The sequence below is a fragment of the Mobula hypostoma genome, chromosome 1 (genome assembly GCF_963921235.1).
Source record: "Mobula hypostoma chromosome 1, sMobHyp1.1, whole genome shotgun sequence".
Taxonomy (NCBI): Eukaryota; Metazoa; Chordata; class Chondrichthyes; order Myliobatiformes; family Myliobatidae; genus Mobula; species Mobula hypostoma.
The window spans coordinates 105,673,151-105,695,634 of NC_086097.1; the positions used below are offsets into that span (position 1 = coordinate 105,673,151).

A 22,484-nucleotide genomic window follows, 5' to 3' on the forward strand; every position below is an offset into this window, starting at 1 on the left:
AAATTATTGCCAGAGACCTTACCATGTGTTTCCTCTGCTAAGTCATCTCCCCTCCCCCCCCCATACAATATCCAGAGTGTTGTTGAGGGGAATGGCCAAAGGGGTACTCTGCACTGGTTGATTATCCCCTTCCCCCTCCTGATCACCCAGTTACCAGTGTCCAGCACTTTGGGTGTATCAGCCCTACAGCTTCCTGAATGATCCAGAGTTAATCCAGTTCCAGCTCAACACAGTCTGTTGGAAGCACTTCTTGTAGATATAGTCATCATGGATACTGGAGCTCCCTGCCTTCCCACATTCTGCAAGAGGAGCATTCTGGTATCCTGAATGGCATTCCCACTGCTCTCAAAGTGCAATAAGAAAGAAATAAAGAATAAATAACAAAGAAAAAATCTACCTGATGCCTACACCTCTCCGCACCAAAGCCTCAACTCTCCAATCCAACACTAGCCCACTCACACAATGGCTGCTCCACTTAAACCTAACTTCTTTTTATTGGTCCTTGCCAAGTGCTGAATTATGCTTAAACTCTGTCTAACCCTATGCATTTCGGTGTCTCCTTGGGACTGTCGCACACAAAATGTTTTCTCGTTTTTCTAGATTTAATGAAGGATCCTTGACCTAAAACATTGATTTTTTTTTTCCAGTGCAGAGTGAGTTACACATTTTATTCCTTATGAAATAGTTTCTTTGTATTTACTGCACAAAATCCTTTTATGCTCAGTCAAAACCTCTGTTGGATAAACCAGGATTTGCATCATCTGCCCTTGTAAGGCCACGTATCATTATTCTGTCTGGAGATATGATCATGAGAGGAAGTGGCTATCTTTTGTATGGACCATAGACTAACAGAGATTGGGTTTAAAAGTTACATAGCTTTGAAAGAGGAAGAATTGCATGTGGTGTTCCATTGCTGGTTAAATGACTGAAAACTAGACGAAACAATCTACAATGGTACCCACCACCTGACCCTTGTCAGAGGTGAGGGTGACCAGAAAATAGGGAAATGTTTTAATTTGCTTCAGTTGGCTTTAAATATATCCATTGTAAAATTTTTAATGTTTTTCTACCTTTTAAAATTTACATTTTGAAGCTGTTGCAGGCAGAGGACAAACATACCTAATTGGAACCATGTACGTACAAAAAGAAATGAGCAAGCAGCTTAATTAGTTAGGAGTTCTGCAATATTTTCCTTTTTTTAGCTGTTCCAGAGGCAAAAATTACTTGAAAAGCCTTGTGGAAGTTTATAGAAGCCCTGTTTATCTGAATGCTGTTAAATATGCCGCAAGCATTTCCATAACATTTAAAATTCTTTGATTAAAATAATGCACCTTACAATGAAATAATATTTTAACTAAATATGCAAAAAGTAAATGCCTATAGTTTTATTGATGACCATCATTACTTGATGTTGGGCAGGTTCAGTTGCTAAGGTTATTGGCTGATAGAGAACTGAATTGTGTGGAGTAGAATGATCTCGATTTGGTCCTCTGTTTTATTCGGGGAACTAGGGAAAGTGGTCCTTTATCCCAGCTCGTTCACATTGACCAAGTTTTCCATTTAAGTGAGGCCCATTTTGCCTGCATTTGGCCCATATTTCTCTCATAAAACAGTAGAGGGACTGGTCAGCTGCTATACAGTGCCTTGCAAAAGTATTCAGACGTCACCCCTTTGTTCACATAAGTGAGTATTACAACCAAGGATTTTGATTAATTTAACTGAGAATCTTTATGAATCAAATGCTCGTTTTTTCATAGTAGAGCCCAAAAATCAGGGAAAATAGCGAAACATGAAAATCTAAAAATTCAAAAACTGAAATATCAACAGTTCAAAAGTATTCACCCCTTTGTTCAGTACTTAGTTGAACCATTTCTCACAGCTTTTATAGTCAGTAGTCTTTTTGAATAAGCTTTGCACAGCATGATGGAGTAAGATTTGCCCATTCCTCCTTGCAAAATTCCTCAAGCTCTGCCAGGTTAATTGAGGTCTCACCAGAGATGTTCAATCGGATTAAGGTCAAGACTGACTGGGCCACTCAAGGACATCAATTTTCTTCATTTGAAGTCACTCCTTGGTTGCTCTGGCAGTGTGCTTTAGGTCCTTGTACTGCCAAAAGTTGAATTTCCTCCCCAATTTAAGCTTTCTGGCAGAGGCGAGCAGCTTTTTTATCCAGGATCTTTCTGTATTTAGTAACATTCATCTTCCCATCAGTCCTGACAAAATTTCCAGTCCCTGCTGCTGAAAAGCTCCCTTACCATACTTTACAGAAGGGAAGGTGTTGCATGGTTGACGCGCAGTATTAGATTTGCACCACCTGTTCCACTTAGTGTTGTGCCCAAAAGTTCCACATTAGAGCAGGGGGCAGGGATTCAGATTACTGGATCATTGGGATCTCTTTTGAGGCTAGTGTGATCTGTACAAAATGGATGGGTTGCACTTGAATCCCAGGGGGACCAATATCCTGGCGGGGAGGTTTGCTGAGGCTACTGGGGAGAGTTTAAACTAGAGTTGTTGGGGTGTGGGAACCGAACTGAAGAGACTGGGGAGGAGATGGTTGGCTCACAAATAGAGAAAGCTTGGAGACAGTGTGTGAAGGAGGATAGGCAGGTGATAAAGAGGGACACGCTCAGACCGACGGTTTGAGATGTGTCTATTTTAACGCAAGGAGTATTGTGAACAAAGCAGATGGGCTTAGAGCGTATATCAGTACTTGGAGCTATGATGTGGTGGCCATTACAGAGACTTGGATGGCTCAGGGGCAGGAATGGTTACTTCAAGTGTCGGGTTTTAGATGTTTCAAAAAGGACAGGGAGGGAGGCAAAAGAGGTGGGGGCGTGGCACTGTTGATCAAAGATAGTGTCACAGCTGCAGAAAAGGTGGACGCCATGGAGGGATTGTCTACTGAGTCTGTATGGGTGGAGGTTAGGAACAGGAAAGGATCAATAACTTGGTGTTTTTATAGGCCGCCCAATAGTAACAGGGCTGTCGAGGAGCAGAAAGGGAAACAGATTTTGGAAGGGTGTAATAATAACAGATTTGTCATGATGGGAGATATTAATTTCCCAAATATTGATTGGCATCTCCCTAGAGCAAGGGGTTTAGATGGGGTGGAGTTTGTTCGGTGTGTTCAGGAAGATTTCTTGACACAATATGTAGATAAGCCTGCAAGAGGCAAGACCACAGTTGATTTGGTATTGGGAAATTAACCTGGTCAGGTGTCAGATCTCTCAGTGAGAGAGCATTTTCGAGATAGTGATCATAATTCCATCTCCTTTACAATAGCATTGGAGAGAGATAGGAACAGACAAGTTAGAAAAGCATTTAATTGGAGTAGGGGGAGTTATGAGGCTATCAGGCAGGAAATTGGAAGCTTAAATTGGGAACACATGCTCTCAGGGAAAAGTACGGAAGAAATGTGGCAAATGTTCAGGGGATATTTGTGTGGAGTTCTGCATAGGTATGTTGCGATGAGACAGGGAAGTTATGGCAGGGTACAGGAACCGTGGTGTACAAAGTCTAGTAAATCTAGTCAAGAAGAAAAGAAAAGCTTACAAAAGGTTCAGAGAGCTAGGTACTGTTAGAGATCTAGAAGATTACAAGGTTAACAGGAAGGAGCTTAAAAAGGAAATTAGGTGAGCCAAAAGGGGCCATGAGAAGGCCTTGGCGGGCAGGATGAAGAAAACCCCAAGGCATTCTGCAAGTTTGTGAAGAGCAGGAGGATAAGACATGAAAGAATAGGACCTATCAAGTGTGACAGCAGGAAAGTGTGTATGAAACAGGAGGAAATAGCAGAGGTGGTTAGTGAATACTGTACTTCAGTATTCACTATGGAAAAGGATCTTGGTGATTGTAGTGTTGACTTGCAGCAGACTGAAAAGCTTGGGCATGAAGACGGAGGATGAGAGGAGACCTGATAGAGGTGTATAAGATGATGAGAGGCGTTGATCGTGTGGATAGTCAGAGACTTTTTCCTGGGGCTGAAATGGTTGCCACAAGAGAACACAGGTTTAAGGTGCTGGGGAGTAGGTACAGAGGAGATGTCAGGGATAAATTTTTTTACTCAGAGAGTGGTTAGTGCGTAGAATGGGCTGCCTGCAACGGTGGTAGAGGCGGTTACAATAGGGTCTTTTAAGAGACTTTTAGATAGGTACATGGAGCTGAGAAAAATAGAGAGCTGTGGGTAAGCCTAGTAATTTCTAAGGTAGGGACGTGTTCGGCACAACTTTGTGGGCCTGTGTTGTGCTGTAGGGTTGCTATTAGTCTCATGGACCAGAAGACCTTCCACATATTTACAGTATCTTCTCAGTGACGCTTTGCAAAGTCTTTACAGGCAAGGGTATGCTTTTTTTAGTGGTACATGTGGCATAGATCTAATACTGCACACCATTGTGGAGGAGGGGCAGAGCGCAAGTTATCCAAGTTTGCTGATGATGTGAAAATAGGTGGAAGAATATGTAACAATGTGCAAAAATGTTGGTGTTTAAGAATGGGTTTAGAAGAATGAGCGGTGATCTTATTGAAGCATGTAAGATTCTTGGAGTGCTTGACGGGATAACTGTTGAGATATGATGAATCACCAGTTATTTAAAACTGACGTATAGGAATTTCTTGTAGAGGGTGGTGAAACACTTCAGTTCTTCATCTGGTTGTGAAAGCTAGATCATGGGGCATATTTAAGAGGAAGTAGATAAGTTTGTAAAGATCAGGGAATTAAGGGCTATGGAGAACTGGAAAGAAGAGATAAGTTTGGGAGAGGTCAGCATGATATTAAATATCAGGATGGGCTGTGAAGTACCAAGTGGCCTCGTCCTGTTATTTTCATATGAATCAAGTCAATTAAGAAGTGCTGCCAATTACTTGGAGCCCTACCCAGAAAACACATTAACTTGGAAGGGATCAGGTTTTTTACTGAGGAATAGAGAATTTTTCACAACAGACTCTGGCTGCCAATTTCATTTACTCTGACTGTCGATTTCAAGTTTATACTGTAGAATAGAGAATTTTTCATACGGACTCCGACTGCCAATTGCATTCTTTGTTTTGTGCAACAGCCAAGTTACTCGGAAGGGAAGTGCTGTCATGTCAGATGTTACTCTCCACAATTACACTTGTTAATGTATTGTCTCCTAAACTATTGTCAGAACTGTTTGTTTTAATGTTCGTCTGAAGATTTGATAAATTTCGCATATCCAGTGTTAGTACTGAGCATGGAGCTTCCTTTGACTGTTTGTGAACATTTTAATTATCCTTTATCTGAGCTGTGTTTTTGCCAATAGGATATTAACTGCAAGATCCATTTGAAGTGGTAATTATATTGTTCATCAAAGTAAAAATGTTTAATATACAGTTTTGATTTTGGCTCTTATGGTTATGAGGTGTACGATTACTTGAGTTTTAACGTTTTGAATGACTTCATTCTGAATTGCTGACCATTACAGGACCTCATTCTGACAAAGAACACTAAGTCGGATATATTCTGTAGCTCTGCAAGTCTCTGATTGTAAACTAAATTGTAATCATGGAAAATTTTATGCCAGAAAGAGGCCATTGTGTCTGTGCTATTCAAAGAGCTAGATACATTATCCTACCTCCCAGCATTGTGTTGACCCAGCTTCCCCCATGTAAAAATATATTTCCTTATTTCTCCAGTAATCATCCCACCAAGTACTTTAAGTCTGTGCATCTGGTGTTTGATCCTCTGTGAGGTACTCTTAGACTTTCAAAGTTTTGCACTCATTTATCAAGACTCTTCTGTCAGCTCTTATATTCGAAAGGAAGCAGCCCCAGCTTTTCTCACCAATAATTTTTCAGTCCTGGCAACATCCCTTTAAATCTCCCTTGCACCCTATGCAGAGCAGTTGTACCCTTATTGTAATGTGGTGTGCACAGTACTCAAACAGAACACTAACGGGTTGTAGGATCCTGGAGTCATAGAGCATTACAGCACAGAAACAGCTACTTTGACCCAACTAGCTATGCTGAACTGTTACTCTGCCTAGTCTGATCGACTCACCCCTGGACCATAGCCTTCCATATCCCTCCCAGCCATGTACCTATATAAACTTCTCTTAAATGTTGCAATCGAGCCCATATCCACTACTTTTTCTGCCAGCTCATTCCATATTCACACCACCTTTTGAGTGGAGAGGTTCCCCCTCAGGGTCCCCTTAAATATTTCACCTTTCACCCTGAACCAATGATCTCTAGTTCCAGTCTTCCTTAATTTAAGTGTAAAAAGCCTGCTTGCATTTTCCCTGTCTATAGTCTTCATGATTTTGAACACGTCTATCAAATTTTTCCTCATTCTCTTATATTCTAGGGAAAAAAGTCCTAACCTATTCGACTTTCCCTATAACTCAAGTCCTCAAGTCTCATCAGGTCTTCTATACAGTTCCATGCTCTTGAGTACTGTCCCTTGATTAAAAGAGAAAAGATTGTCTTTGTCACTTTATCAGCTAATTGATCCGTTATAACATTCAAGGATCTATGGGCATAGAGACTAAGGTTCTTTTGTTCCTCCTTGCCCAAAACTATCTTTTGTATACAATATCGCATGCCACCTCTTCAAATGCAATTCAGTGCACTTGTCTGCATTAACTTCACTTTTCCATCCTCTGCTCAAGTAACAGGTATGTTGTCCTACATCTTGAATCTGACCTCCTTATTGCCAAATGCATGGCCATTTTTAGTATCATTTGCACACTGCTTTCTTATTTTGGTTGAAATCGTTAAAGTATAAAGCAAAAAACAAGGGAGCAGATACTGAGTTTGTGGAGTACTGCCGGTAATGTTTTCTAGCCTCAGAATATCAGCTAACTGTTATCCTTCACTTGCTTCTGTAGCCAGTTTTGGATCCACTTTGCTCCTTTAACTTGGATCCCAAGGACTTTTACTTTGAACCAGCCCTCCATGTGGTATCTTTGCAGTGTCTCTGAAGGCATTTACAATTTATCTGTCAAAGCTAGTATATGCATTACTTGTTTTTACATTTTTGAGCTCTTCTGCTAGAGAACTGTATGAAATGGTAGAACTAATTAACAACCCAACCTGCTACAACACTCCAGCTCCTCCCTCAGGGTGTGTTTTGTTGGGTGACATGCACCCCACTCATGGTGAATCACAGAAACCCAAGCCAGAGTACAGTACTGGAACAGACAGGAGTGTTTCTCCTGGTCTGTCTACTCCAGGGGTATGTGGTTAACTGTGATTATTTTAATGCCAATCCCTCTGCTCGTCCTCAAATCCCCTTGCAGAGTTTCTTTCCTCATCCTCTCCTTCCTTGCTTTCCTCTTCCCTTTCTTCTTCACTTCCATTCTGATTGCTTCCTTACCTCCTTGTCCCCCCTTCTCTCTTCCCAATGCTGCCAAACTTTGTGAGCCTTCTCTCAGTGAACCCTTTTTTTCCTCTCTGCCAGCTCTCACCCCACTGCCTGCAGCACCTCCTAACTTCTCCAGAAAGCAAGTTGTCATTGTCATTGGGAAACTGCATTTTGGCACTTGTTGGCATATAATTGTTTTGTTTTTGTTTTTCCCCCCTCCCCCCCCCCAAATCTTTTCCCAGTCCAATCTTGCTCGCAGGGGTCTAGATGAAGATGATCTTTGTCCAGAGAGTAATGGTCAGTCACAGAATGACATGAGGCAGACGCAAGAGGAGTTTGGGGATGAAGAAGAGCTGTCTCTAAAATATGGAGCCAAGCATGTCATCATGCTGTTTGTTCCTGTCACTTTGTGCATGGTGGTGGTGGTGGCCACGATCAAATCAGTCACTTTTTACACAAGGAAGGATGGCCAGTTGTAAGTATTTCTTTGCTCAAAGTTTCTCCACCTCCTCTGACTTGCCATTTTAAGGAAATGTTGTTTTGGTAGTGATGTAGCAGAGGCAGCACCTTGAACTTGAAGTACTGTAGAATGTATAGTGCTAAGCACGCTGTTTATCTCCTGTAGTGGTCTCCTGCTCCTCCTCACCCCAGTATCCCTTTCCCATTTGTGCTCATCTTCACTCGACCTTCAATAGATATGCCTTATCATATTTTTTCCCAACAGCTTCCACCTTCTAAATACTTCCTAAATTAAGTCTCGGATACTTTATTGAATTTCTTAGTGCTAATCTTGTGTATCAGTCTTGATTTTTGGAAGCCAAGTATAACATCTCAACTATATTTGTAGGCTTTTCTGCATGTTTTGAGGCATTGAGAAAATTAACACGGTGCTCTTAGTTTGCAAAACTGTCCACTTAAACACCAAACTAAAGCTCTGACTTCTAACATCACACCCTGGTCTGGGCACCTTGAGTGAAGCAAGGAGATGGAATATGAATTACATTTGGCTTGGTGGATTCTTTAAATTACTTCTAGTGAGAAAATTGGGAGGAATTTGTGAAACTGCTGTAAACTTTGATTAAGGTGGATGTCTGCGGCACATAGTCATAAAGTACAGCACAGAAACAGGCACTTTGGTCCATCTATCCATGCTGAAACGGTTATTCTGCCTAGTCCCATCAAGCCATTGCCCTGTACTTAGACAATGTTCCTTAAATGTTGAAGTCAAACCTGCATACACCACTTCTGCTGGTAGCTTGTTCCACACTTGCACCCCCCCCCAACGAAGATCCCCCTCAGGTTCCCCTTATATATTTCACCTTTCACCCTTAACCCATGATTTCCAGTTATAATCTCATCATCCTCGGTAAAAAAAAGCCTGTTTGCATTTACTATTTCTAAACCATTCATAATTTTGCATGTTTTAATCCTTAACTCTGTAGGCAGGATGGTAGTTAAGGCACTGGAATGCTTCTCCTGTAAGATATGGGATCACAGGATCCCTGATGATTACATCTTTGGGAAGTACAACCAGCTTCAGCTTCTGACTGACAAGGTCAAAAAACTGGAGCTACAACTGGGTGTGCTCAGACCCATCTGGGAGGATGGAAACCTTATGCATGAAACTTTGACTGAAGTGGTCACACCCAGACTTCAGGATTCATATGGTAGATGTGTGACCACCAGGGGAAGCAAGGGGTGTAAGCAGTCAGTCTAGGGTTCCCCTGTGACCATTCCCCTCAGCAATAATATCTCTTTGGTTATTTGAGCAACATACACAAAATGCTGGAGGAACTCAGCAAGCCAAGCAGCATCTATGGAAAAGAGTATAGTCGGCGTTTCGGGCCAAAACCCTTTGGCAGGACTGGAGAAAATAAAGCTGAGGAGTAGATTTAAAAGGTAGTGGGGAGGGAAGAGAGAAACACCAGGTGATAGGTGAAACGGGGAGGGGGAGGGATGAAGTAAAGAGCTGAGAAGTTGATTGGTGAAAGAGACAGAGGCCATGGAAGAAAAAAAGGGGGGAGAGCACCCAAGGGAGGCGATAAGCGGGCAAGGAGATAAGGTGGGGGAGGGATAAGGGAGGGTGGTGGAAGACATTACTGGAAGTTTGAGACTGAGACTCCCCCCTTTTATTTCTTCCATGGCCTTCTGTCTCTTTAACCAAACAACTTCCCATCTCTTTACTTCATCCCTCTCCCTCTCCCACCCCCTCCCAGTTTCACCCATCAGCTGGTGTTTCTCTCTCCCCTCCCTCACCTTTTAAATTTACTCCTTTGCTTTTTTTCTCCAGACCTGCCAAAGGGTTTCATTCCAAAATGTTAGCTGTACTTTTTTCCATAGACGCTGCCTGGCCTGCTGAGTTCCTCCAGCATTTTGTGTGTGTTGCTCGGATTGCCAGCATTTTGCAGATTTTCTCTTGTTCCCTTTGGATATTGCTGAGTGGAATGACCCGTCAGGGCACAGCAGTAGCAGCCAGGCAAGTGGCACTGAGACTGGTTTTAAGGCTCAGCAGGGAATGGTAAAGAAAGGTAGGGTGATAGTGATAGGAAACTCAATAGCTAAGGGGGCATATAGGTTGATTCTATGGCCATGAAAGAGAGTACCAGGATGGTGTGTTGCCTCCCCGGTGCTAGGGTCCAGGATGTCTCAGAGTGGCTGCAGAAAATTCTCATGTGGGAAGGTGGCAGTCAGCAGTCGTAGTGCACATTGGCTGTAATGACATGGGTAGGAGGGGGAAGAAGTACAGTGAGTATGGGGAGTTACAATAAAGAACAGGACCTCCACAAAAGAATTGGCAAAAAGCAGAGAGAGTTAATTGGGAGCAGTTGTTTTTGGGCAAGTCCACATCTGACGTGTGGAGGGTGTTTAAAGACCAACTTTACAGAGTACAGGGCAGGTATGTTCCAGTCAGAAGGAAGGACAAGGATGGCAAAGTAAGAGAACCTTGGATGTCGAAAGAGGTAATGAATGTAGTTAAGAAGAAAAAGGGAAAATATATAAAAGAGGGTTTGGTTATTCATTTTTTTTCCACTGTTATTTGAAGAGAGGGAAACGTCATTTCCCTCCATGACGTCACACGCCTGCGCAGTCCTGACTCTCTCTACGCCTATGAAAAAAAACCGAAAAATTTAAAAAAGACTTCCTCCACACTCCCGCTTGGAATCTCAGTCTTCTTTCACCCAATTCTTTAAACTAGAATGGTTGTGGGGAGGGAATCAAATTAAGGAGACTAGGACAGGGGAGGAAGAAAAAGATAACAAAGTTGTTTGCTCAATTAAGGATAAACAGAGAGTTGGAGGTGGAGAGTTTCTTAAATGCATCTATTTTAATGCTAGGAGCATTGTAAGAAAGGTGGATGAGCTTAGAGCATGCATTGATACCTGGAAAAATGATGTTGTAGCTGTTAGTGAAACATGGTTGCAGGAGGGGTGTGATTGGCAACTAAATATTCCAGAATTTCGTTGCTTCAGGTGTGATAGAATAGGAGGGACAAGAGGGGGAGGTGTTGCATTGCTTGTCAGAGAAAATATAACAGCGGTGCTCTGGCAGGATAGATTAGTGGACTCATCTAGAGAGGCTACTTGGGTGGAATTGAGGAATAAGAAAGGTGTTGTGACGCTTATAGGGGTGTATTATAGACCACCTAATGGGGACCGAGAACTGGAGGAGCAAATTTGTAAGGAGATAGCAGATATTTGTATTAAATTTTCCACACACAGACTGGGAAGCCCATTTTGTAAAAGGGCTGGATGTTTTGGAGTTTGTAAAATGTGTGCAGGATAGTTTTTTGAAGCAATACATAGAGTTACCAACTAGAGAAGGATCAGTGTTGGATCTCCTGTTAGGAAATGAGATAGGGCAGGTGACGAAGGTATCTGTTGGGGAGCACTTCGGGTCCAGTGATCACAATACAATTAGTTTCAGTGTAATTATGGAGAAGGATAGGACTAGACCTAGGATTGAGATTTTTGATTGGAGAAACTTTGAGGAGATGCGAAAGGATTTAGAAGGAGTGGATTGGGAAAATTTGTTTTACGGGAAGGATGTAACAGAGAAATGGAGAACATTTAAAGGTGAAATTTTGAGGATTCAGAATCTTTACATAGAAACATAGAAAATAGGTGCAGGAGTAGTCCCTTCGAGCCTGCACCGCCATTTATTATGATCATGGCTGATCATCCAACTCAGAACCCCGCCCCAGCCTTCCCTCCATACCCTCTGACCCCTGTAGCCACAAGGGCCATATCTAACTCCCTCTTAAACATAGCCAATGAACTGGCCTCAACAGTTTCCTGTGGCAGAGAATTCCACAGATTCACCACTCTCTGTGTGAAGAAGTTTTTCCTAATCTCGGTCCTAAAAGGCTTCCCCTCTATCCTCAAACTGTGACCCCTCGTTCTGGACTTCCCCAACATCGGGAACAATCTTCCTGCATCTAGCCTGTCCAATCCCTTTAGGATCTTATACGTTTCAATCAGATCCCCCCTCAATCTTCTAAATTCCAACGAGTACATGCCCAGTTCATCCAGTCTTTCTTCATATGAAAGTCCTGCCATCCCAGGAATCAATCTGGTGAACCTTCTTTGTACTCCCTCTATGGCAAAGATGTCTTTCCTCAGATTAGGGGACCAAAACTGCACACAATACTCCAGGTATGGTCTCACCAAGGCCTTGTACAACTGCAGTAGTACCTCCCTGCTCCTGTACTCGAATCCTCTCGCTATAAGTGCCAGCATACCATTCGCCTTTTTCACCGCCTGCTGTACCTGCATGCCCACTTTCAATGACTGGTGTATAATGACACCCAGGTCTCGTTGCACCTCCCCTTTTCCTAATCGGCCACCATTCAGATAATAATCTGTTTTCCTATTTTTGCCACCAAAGTGGATAACTTCACATTTATCCACATTAAATTGCATCTGCCATGAGTTTGCCCACTCACCCAACCTATCCAAGTCACCCTGCATCCTCTTAGCATCCTCCTCATTGCTAACACTGCCACCCAGCTTCGTGTCATCCGCAAACTTGGAGATGCTGCATTTAATTCCCTCATCCAAGTCATTAATATATATTGTAAACAACTGGGGTCCCAGCACTGAGCCTTGCGGTACCCCACTAGTCACCGCCTGCCATTCTGAAAAGGTCCCGTTTATTCCCACACTTTGCTTCCTGTCTGCTAACCAATTCTCCACCCACACCAATACCTTACCCCCAATACCGTGTGCTTTAAGTTTGCACACTAATCTCCTGTGTGGGACCTTGTCAAAAGCCTTTTGAAAATCCAAATATACCACATCCACTGGTTCTCCCCTATCCACTCTACTAGTTACATCCTCAAAAAATTCTATGAGATTCGTCAGACATGATTTTCCTTTCACAAATCTATGCTGACTTTGTCCGATCATTTCACCGCTTTCCAAATGTGCTGTTATCACATCCTTGATAACTGACTCCAGCAGTTTCCCCACCACCGACGTTAGGCTAACCGGTCTATAATTCTCCGGTTTCTCTCTCCCTCCTTTTTTAAAAAGTGGGGTTACATTAGCCACCCTCCAATCCTCAGGAACTAGTCCAGAATCTAACGAGTTTTGAAAAATTATCACTAATGCATCCACTATTTCTTGGGCTACTTCCTTAAGCACTCTACCCTTTTACATTCCTATTAGGTTGAAAGGAAAGGTTAAAAGTTTGAGAGAGCCATGGTTTTCAAGAGATATTAGAAACTTGGTTCAGAAAAAGAGAGAGATCTTCAATAAATATAGTCAGCTTGGAGTTAATGAGGTACTCGAGGAATATAAAGAATGTAAAAAGAATCTTAAGAAAGGAATTAGAAAAGCTAAAAGAAGATACGAGGCTGCTTTTTCAAGTAAGGTGCAAATAAATCCAAAGGGTTTCTAAAGTTATGTTAGTGGCAAAAGGATAATGAGGGATAAAATTGGTCCCTTGGAGAATCAGAGTGGACGGCTATGTGCGGAGCCAAAGGAGATGGGGGAGATTTTGAACAATGTCTTTGGTATTCACTAAGGAGAAGGATATTGAATTGTGTAAGGTAAAGGAAACAAGTAGGGTAGTTATGGAAAGTATGACAATTAAAGAAGAGGAAGTACTGACACTCTTAAGGAATATAGAAGTGGATAAGTCTCCGGGTCCGGACAAGATATTCCCTAGGACTTTGAGGGAAGTTAGTGCAGAAATAACAGGGGCTCTGAGAGAAATATTTCAAATGTCATTAGAAACGGGAATGGTGCCGGAGGATTGGCGTATTGCTCATGTGGTTCCATTGTTTAAAAAGGGTTCTAAGAGTAAACCTGGCAATTATCGGCCTGTGAGTTTGACGTCAGTGGTGGGTAAATTGATGGAAAGTATCCTTAGAGATGGTATATATAATTTTCTGGATGGACAGAGTCTGATTAGGAACAGTTAACATGGATTTGTGCGTGGAAGGTCATGTTTGACAAATCTTATTGAATTTTTTGATGAGGTTACTTAGAAAGTTGACGAGGGTAAAACGGTGGATGTTGTCTATATGGACTTCAGTAAGGCCTTTGACAAGGTTCCACACGGAAGGTTAGTTAGGAAGGTTCAATCGTTAGGCATTAATATGGAAGTAGTAAAATGGATTCAGCAGTGGCTAGATGGGAGACGCCAGATCTGTACTGGGTCCAATGTTGTTTGTAATATATATTAATGATCTAGATGATGGGGTGGTAAATTGGATTAGTAAGTATGCAGACGATACTAAGATAGGTGGTGTTATGGATGATGAGGTAGGTTTTCAAAACTTGCAGAGAGATTTAGGACAGTTAGAAGAGTGGGCTGAAAGATGGCAGATGGAGTTTAATGCTGAAAAATGTGAGATGCTACATTTTGGTAGAACTAATCAAAATAGGACATACATGGTAAATGGTAGGGAATTAAAGAATGCTTTAGAACAGAGGGATCTAGGAATAATGGTGCATAGTTCCCTGAAGATGGAATCACATGTGGATAGGGTGGTGAAGAAAGCTTTTGTTTTGCTGGCATTTATTAATCAGAGCATTGAGTATAGGAGTTGGGATGTAATGTTGAATTTGTATAAGGCATTGGTAAGGCCAAATCTGGAGTATTGTGTACAGTTCTGGTCACCGAATTATAGGAAGGATGTCAATAAAATTGAGAGAGTATAGAGGAGGTTTACTAAAATGTTGCCTGGGTTTCATCTCCTAAGTTACAGAGAAAGGTTGAACAAGTTGGGTCTTTATTCTTTGGAGCGTAGAAGGTTGAGGGGAAACTTGATAGAGGTGTTTAAAATTATGAGGGGGGTTGATAGAGTTGACGTGGTTAGACTTTTTCCATTGAGAGTGGGAAAGATTCAAATGAGAGGGCATGGGTTGAGAATTAGAGGACTAAAGTTTAGGGGTAACATGAGGGGGAACTTCTTTCCTCAGAGAGTGGTAGCTGTGTGGAATGAGCTTCCAGCAGAAGTGGTTGAGGCAAGTTCTATGTTGTTGTTTAAAGTTAAATTGGATAGATGTATGGACAGGAAAGGAATGGAGGGTTATGGGCTGAGTGCAGGTTGGTGGGAATAGGATAGGGTAAGAGTTCGGCACGGACTAGAAGGGCCGAGATGGCCTGTTTCCATGCTGTAATTGTTGTATGGTTATATGGTTAAAGCTAAGAATCTATGATCAGAGAGCTCTATAGGATAAAAAGAAGCCAGAAGAGAACTCAAGGGAATTAGGAAAGCCAGGAGGGGCCATGAAAAGTCCTTGGCAAGTAGGATTAAAGAGAATCCCAAGGCATTTTACACATACAACGAGAGCAAGGTGATAACTAAGGAGAGAGTAGGACCACTGAAGGATAAAGGAGGGAACATTCCCTTGAATGCAGAGGATAGCCTAAATGAGTACTTTATATCAGTATTTACCAAGAAGGAGGATGTGGAGGATAGGGAGATTAGTGCTGAGTGTATTAATTTGCTAGGGCATTTCAAGATAAAGGAGAATGTAGTGTTGGTCTTTTAAACAAGATTGAAGTGATAAATATCTAAAACCAGATGGGACCCCAGGTTACTGAGAGGCAAGCAATAAGATTGTTAATATCTTTGTGTCCTTTCTGGTCACAGGCCAGGTTCTAGAGGACTGGCAAGTAGCTACTATTGTTCCATTATTCAAGAAGGGAACCAGGGATAATCCTGAAAAGTATAAACTGGTGAGCATCACATCAGCGGTAGGGAAGTTCCTGGAGAGAATTCTTAGGGATAGGGTTTATGAGAAATTGGAAAACCATGGCCTAATTAGGGAGAGCCAGCATGGCTTTGTGCAGGGCAAGTAACTTGACTGAGTTTTTTGACAAGGTGATGAGGGTGATTGATAAAGGTAAAGCCATGGATGTTGCCTACATGGATTTTAGTAAGGCATTTGACAAGGTCCTTCATGGGAGGCTCATCCAGAGTGAGGTGCATGGGATCCATGGTGAATTGGCTGTTTGGCCTATTGATCACAGTGACTGAAGGCACTTAGTCTAGCTGGAGGTCAGTGATTAGTGATGTTCTGCTGGGATCTATACTGAGACCTCTGCTGTTTGTGATGTTATATAAATTACCTGGATGAAAATGTACAAGGGTGCATTAGTAAGTTTGCAAATGATGCAAAGATTGCTGGTGTTGTAGATAGCTTAGAAGATTGGCAAAGAATACAGCAGGATACAGATCTGTTGCAGATATGGACAGAGAAATGGTAGATGGCGTTTAACTGGCCAAATGTGAAGTGTTACACCTTGGTAGGTCAAATGTAAAGAAACAGCACACTGTTAAGGGCAAGACTTGTAGCAAAGTTAATGAGCAGAGGGATCTTGGGATCCAACTTCATGGCTCCCTGAAAGTGGTTGTACAGGTCGATAAAGTGGTTTAGAAGCCATATAACACGCTTGCCTTTATTACTCGAGGCATTGTGTTCAATATTCAGGTATTGATGTTGCAGCTTTTCAACCGGCTGGTGGCGCAGTGACATCAGCGCTGGACTCCGGAACGGAGGTTCCCGGGTTTGAATCCAATCGGGCTGTTCCTGAGTACACTTTCCATCCGTGCCAGATTGAGTGCTCACAACTCGACCTCGTAAAAATAAAGAAAATACAGTACTGCAAAATGTCTGCGTGAGGAGTGGAGTGCCACACAGTCTCTTGTTCCGCGCCTTGTAAGGCATGAAAATTCCTGACGCTGTCCTCTTGGGCCTGAGTCGACATCATCATTTTTCAAAACTTCAGTTAGGCTGAATCTAGAGTATTGCATATAGTTCTGGTTACTTCATTATGGGAATGACATTGAGGCTTTGGAGATGGTGCAGAAGAGGTTTACCAGGATACTGCCTGGATTGGAGGGTGTGTGCAATTATGAGAGATTGAACACACTTGGGTTGTTTATTCTCGAGCGGCAGAGGCTGAGGGGAGATCTGATAGAGGTTTATAAGATTATGACTGCCATAGATGGAGTAGACAGGGAGCATCTCTTTCCCAGGGTTAAAATGTCTTAATAGCAGAGGGTATGCATTTATGGTGAGGGGAGCATCTCTTTCCCAGGGTTAAAATGTCTTAATAGCAAAGGGTATGCATTTATGGTGAGGGGGGTAAGTCCAAAGGAGACGCAAGGGTCAAGGTTGAGTGGTGGGTACCTGGAATATGCTGTCAAGTAATTAGGGGTTCGTTTAGATAGGCACATAAATGTGAAGAAATTGGAAGGATATGTAGATTGTGTAGGTATAAGGGATTAGTTAAGTCAGCCACGATTACTAATTCAATTGGCTTGACACAACATTGTGGGCTGAAGGGCCTGTTCTTGTGCTGTACACTTCTCTGTTCAATGTTCTTTATTGAATCTTCCCTCATTCTCCTACATTCCAGGGAATAAAGTCGGAACCTATTCAAACTTCCCCTATAACTCAAATCCTCAGGTCCCAGCAATATCCTTGTAAATGTTCTCTGTACTCTTTCAACCTTACTGTTATCTTTTCGGTAGGGAGATGACCAGAACTGCATACAGTGCTCTAGATTAGGCCTCACCAAAATCTTGTACAACTTCAACATAACATCCCAACTCCTATACGCAATATATGTTAAAAGCTCACTTTATGACAGTATCTACCTGTAATGCCACTTTCAAGGAACTATGGATCTGTATCCCCCGATCCCTCTGTTCTGCTGCATTCCTCCATGCCCTACCACTCACAGTACAAGTCCCCCCAAAGTACAACACCTTACATTTGTCTGTATTAAATTCCATCTGCCATTTTTCAGCTCATTTTTCCAGAGGTCCAATTAGCCTTGACTCCCAATCTTGGTGTTATCAGCAAATTTGCTGAGCCAGACTCTCATAGATATAAATGACAAACAACAATGGGCACAGCACCAACCCTCAGCACGCCACTAGCCCCAGGCCTTCAGTCACAGAGGCACCCATCTACTATCTCTGGCATTCGTGAAGCCAATGTAGAATCCAGCTGACTACCTCACCCTGAATGTCCACTGACAGAACCTTCTTGACTAGCCTTCCATGTGGGATGTTGTCTTGCGGCCTAACTAAAGTCTATGTAAACAACATCCACTGCCTTTCCTTCATCAACTTTCCTGGTAACCTTTCAAAAAAACTTTAAGATTGGTTAGTCACAACCTCCTACACATAAAGCCATGTTGACTATTCCTAATGAGGCTCTGTCTGTCCAAAGACTTCTATATCTGGTCCCTTAGAATGCCTTCCAATCATTTACTGACGAGAGGTATGCCGGCCTATAATTTCCCAGTTTATTCTTAGACCTTTCTTGAACAATGAAAGATCAGCTATTCTCCAGTCCTCTGGCACCTTTCCCGTGGCGAAGAACATTTTAAATAGCTCTGCCAGGGCCCGTACAATTTTTGCACTAATCTTCCACCAGGTCAAAGGGGTCACCTTGTCGGGCACTGGAAATTTATTCGCCTTAATTTGCCTCAAGAAAGCAAGCTGCTCCTCTGTAACCTGCATATATGGTCCATGACCTCACTGCTGTTTTGCCTCAGTTCTATAGACTCTGTTGTCATCTGCCAAGTAAATACAGATGCAAAAATCCATTTAAGATCTCTCCCCATCTCTTTAGCTCCATGCATAGATGATCATGCTGATTTCAAGAGGACCAATGTTGTCTCTTGTTCTTTTGCTCTTAATGTATCTGTGGGTCTCTTACCTCAAGTGCCATCGCAATCCCATTCCTTTTTAGCCTTCCTGATTTCCCTCGTTTCCTCTTGCATTTCTTATACTCAAATGCCTCATTTGTTTCTTGCCTGCTTATAATTTGCTGTGCATTTCCTTCCTAACCAAGGGCTCAATATCTCTCAAACCAAGGTTCCCTAAACCTGTTAGCCTTGCCTTTTATTCTAACAGGAGCATAGAGTCACCTTATGAGCATACAATCTATGTTAATAAGCTATCTTACATATTTATAATCATAGTATTTTTGATTATTATTGTGTTCTTTATCTTACTATGTTTTTTTGCACTGCATTGGATCCAAATTGACAATTATTCTGTTCTCCTTTACATTTGTGTACCAGAAATGACATTAAAGAACCCTGAATGAATGAGACCAACTCTGTACTCTCAAAATTTCACTTTTGAATGCCTCCTACTTACTCAGTGTACCTTTGCCAGAGAACAATCTATCCCAATCGTCACTTGCCAGAACTTTTCTGATGCTATCAAAGCTGGCCTTTCTCCAGTTGAGAATTTCAGTTTAAGGACTAATCCTACCCTTCTCCACAGTTATCTGGAGATTAATGGAATTATGGTCACTAGGTCCAAAGTGTTCCCCTGTACACACTTTTGTTACCTGCCCCGGCTCATTCCCTAATAGGAGACCCAGTATCACATTCTCTCTAGTTTGGATCTCTTGTATTGATAAAGGAAACTTCGCTAAATGCATTTGACAGATGTATTTGACATGAAGTGCAACAAACCTTGTGACAACTTTCAAAATAAAACAATACATGCACATTCTTAAAATGTAAAGTAAAATGGAAAATGTACATTGTGGGGATTCCTGGCCCAAAAATTAAAGATGGTTCAATTGGGTGTATGGAGAGGAAGTAGCTAGTAATCACAAGGGTTAGTGGATTTCTCGGAACTTTTCTTCACCTAACCCAGTCCATGCAAAAAAAAGACTTAAGTAACTGAGGCAGAAGGGTGTTGAGTAAAGACAGCTTGTCAGATTGGTTGGGGATAGCCTTGGCGATGAAAATTAGAGAAGTTAATTAGATGTGGAGGCTGGTGGAAAAAAATCTGCCCTCCTCACCATCACAGATCTTCCATTTACCTTTCTACTGACTTTGAAGTAGTTAAATCCGTAATATAGCTGCTTTGAACTGCCTTGACTGAAGCATTAACTCTGTATTTCTTAGCTTGTCTCTGCAGAGCACCTGGGTATTTCTATTTTTTTTGGCACTCATATTTTTCTTTCATTCATTTCATATGAGGGATCTATTAAATGAGGTAAAATAACAATTAACAGAACTTTTTCCATTTTTAGGACATCACACTGGAATCTTTTTATTCTCTTTCCAAACTGCCAGTAGTGTATCAGAAACACCAGGTAGAAAGTAATCATTGAGCTAATAGGCTGACTGTGTTTATTGAGGAATAGAAGAGATCAGACTCAAGTGAAATAACCAGAAAACAATGTACAGATAAGCAAACTAAAGTAGGAAACTGTTCAGCAGAAATGCATCACAATTAAAAAGCCAGAAACTTGGCAGCAGCAAAGTGGAAAAAAATGCCATGTACCGAGTTCATTGGCAATGACAAAGATGAGGAATGAAAATAAAACTTCAGGCAAAATTTGTAAAACCTGTATTAAAAAGGAGCCATCATATACATTAAGAAAGGCGGGGAGAAGGGAAAAAATGGGGAGCTATAAACCAGTTAGCCTGTCATCAGTTTGGGAAGGGAAATGGTAGAAATTATTAGGGAAGAACTAACAGGGCATGTGGAAAATAATAGGCAACCTGGGCCTGGTTGATATAGGTGTCAGGGTTTCTTCTTTTATGTTACTGCTAAGGTGAATAAAATGGCTTCTCTGTACTGTTAACTGCTGAGGCAGTGGTTCTCTATAGCAGCATGTTTGGGTTATAATTAGTGATAACGGGACTTGCTAATCAATTGGGATAGATGTTATTCTTTCTGTATGTGTGAAAGCTGTTAGTTTGCGTGGGCTTGGGGGAGAAGGTGCAAAGAGGATGAAGAGAGAAGACGTGTCTTGAGGAGACAGTTGCCGGACCCACTGGGCCTGGGCTAGGGGCAGGAGCCCAGGGGTCAACAACGAGCGAAGGAGGGTCAGCGAAAGGGAATCTGTAAGCTCCAACGTTTGTGCACTAGACATGTTTATGAGATTATTGGTGCCTTTTATTTGTTTTCCTTTTCTTTTATTTCTCTACTAACCCCATACTTAAATATAAAATCTCAATCGTTTAACCGCACATTGTGGACTGAATGTTATTCTGGGGTACAGGGGACAGGACATGCAGCATCCACCCAAACAAGAGTGCTAAAGTTTGGCAGGGTAGGGGGTGCCACCCCCGAAATCATGCCAGTAGGCAAAGCGAGTGTTACAATGTGGGGGCTCGTCTGGGAAATGGATTTTTGTAGGGTGCTGCGTGTTCGCCCTGTTTAAATCAGTGCCGGTGTGTCTCTGTGGGGTTGGGGTAATGTGTGTCTCTGTGGGATTGGGGTTAGTAATGGGCTGAGTGGGGTGGATATTCATACCTTGGATGAATTGTTAATTCGATTTTGAATATGGTTAAAGCTGATGGCAAGTTTGAAATTGTAGCACAAAAGGTTGATAAAATGGCTGTCTCAGACCTTGCTTTAGCGCGGGCTAGCGCTGACGTCATGAAGGTGGGATTGCCAGTGTCTATTGGTGCCCCGGGTGAGGTGGGGCCATGGACTGTCCATACTGTCAGGAGGGAGGGGGAAGAGTGTTCAGAGTTTGAACGTCTAATCAGTCCTCGTCCCCCAGTGGAGAGTGAGAATTCTGGGGTAGTGTATGCTTTTGTTTCTCTAGCAAATAGATGTTCCCGCTATGGCAGGCTTGGCTTTTCCTTTGGAACAATGCCCACCCCTGAAGGGGCGGAGGCGTACGAGACGTGGGCAGAGGCGTACGAGACATGGGCGGAGTGGATCTCTCAGTTGTTAGATAAGTGGCAGTGCTCGGATGAGGGAAAGCGGCAGGGATTGGTTGAAAGTTTGAGTAGGCGGGCTGGTGACGGTGTTAGAACTGTCAGGGTCAATTACCCTGTAGTGACAGCTGCCAGAAATCTGAAAACAGGGGGAAATGCATTTGGTTCAACTGGAAGTAAAATGCAGCACCTGGGGGGCTTTCCATACCTGTGTCAGGAGATTGGGGGAAAGTTTTCAGGGTATTTTCTCTGGCTGGGGGGGGCAGATAAATTGCTTGTGGTGCCGGGGGATCAGTTAAGGGGATCAGCCCCTCCCTCAGTTGTTCAGCTGATCAGAGAGGTGTTGGGAAACTTAATGGAGGCCCAGTGGGGGAACGGCTTGGGGTCTCTGGGGGAACACGTTCCCAACAATGTACCAAGGAACTTCAGGAAGAAAAAGACCCTATTTCTGAGGGCTTAGTGGGACCACGCTTCAGTGTGTCGTTACGGATGGAGGGAAGCTATGCTAAGGCCATCCTCGACACTGGGGCGCAGGTCAAGTTGTTGTACAGTTCGTTTTACAACTGGTATTTAAAGCATTTTCCCTTGACACCATTTCGGGCACTGGAAATTCGGAATATCAGTGCTAGGGATTATCCAGAAGACGATTGGAATCCAGTGAAATTGGAGTTCTTGGAGGCCAAGGTGGGGGTGTCTGAGGTTTGTGAATCGTTAGTGCTGATGTGTCCAAACACTGTTGAGACTGGCAGCGTTTCGATTCTGGAGGGGACCAACACCCTGCTGGTGAGGAAGGCACATGGGGGCCTGCCAGGAGGAGGTGGGTGAGAGCTGTTTAGGGGCACTGTCTGTGCACCCCTTGTTTTGAGCTGCTTGTGAGGATGTGTGTAGCAGCATTGGGCCGGTACCGAATTTAAGCGAGAGCCAATGCTGGAAGTATCTGAGGGTGAGCCCCTCTTTGTGGACGCTCTGACATACCACGGTGGGGGGGTGGGGA

The 22,484-nt window shown here is 42.7% G+C and overlaps 1 protein-coding gene across 4 annotated transcripts in view; it reads left to right on the forward strand.

Annotated features, from left to right (window-relative positions):
- The window catches only part of LOC134349770 (presenilin-1-like), a 137,599-nt gene that overhangs the window by 32,266 nt on the left and 82,849 nt on the right, over window positions 1–22,484 (forward strand). For all 4 annotated transcript variants that reach the window (XM_063054641.1, XM_063054632.1, XM_063054622.1 and 1 more), the window contains one exon: window positions 7,561–7,793. In XM_063054641.1, coding sequence (XP_062910711.1) covers window positions 7,561–7,793 — 233 coding nt within the window. The remainder of the gene's footprint in view (window positions 1–7,560; window positions 7,794–22,484) is intronic.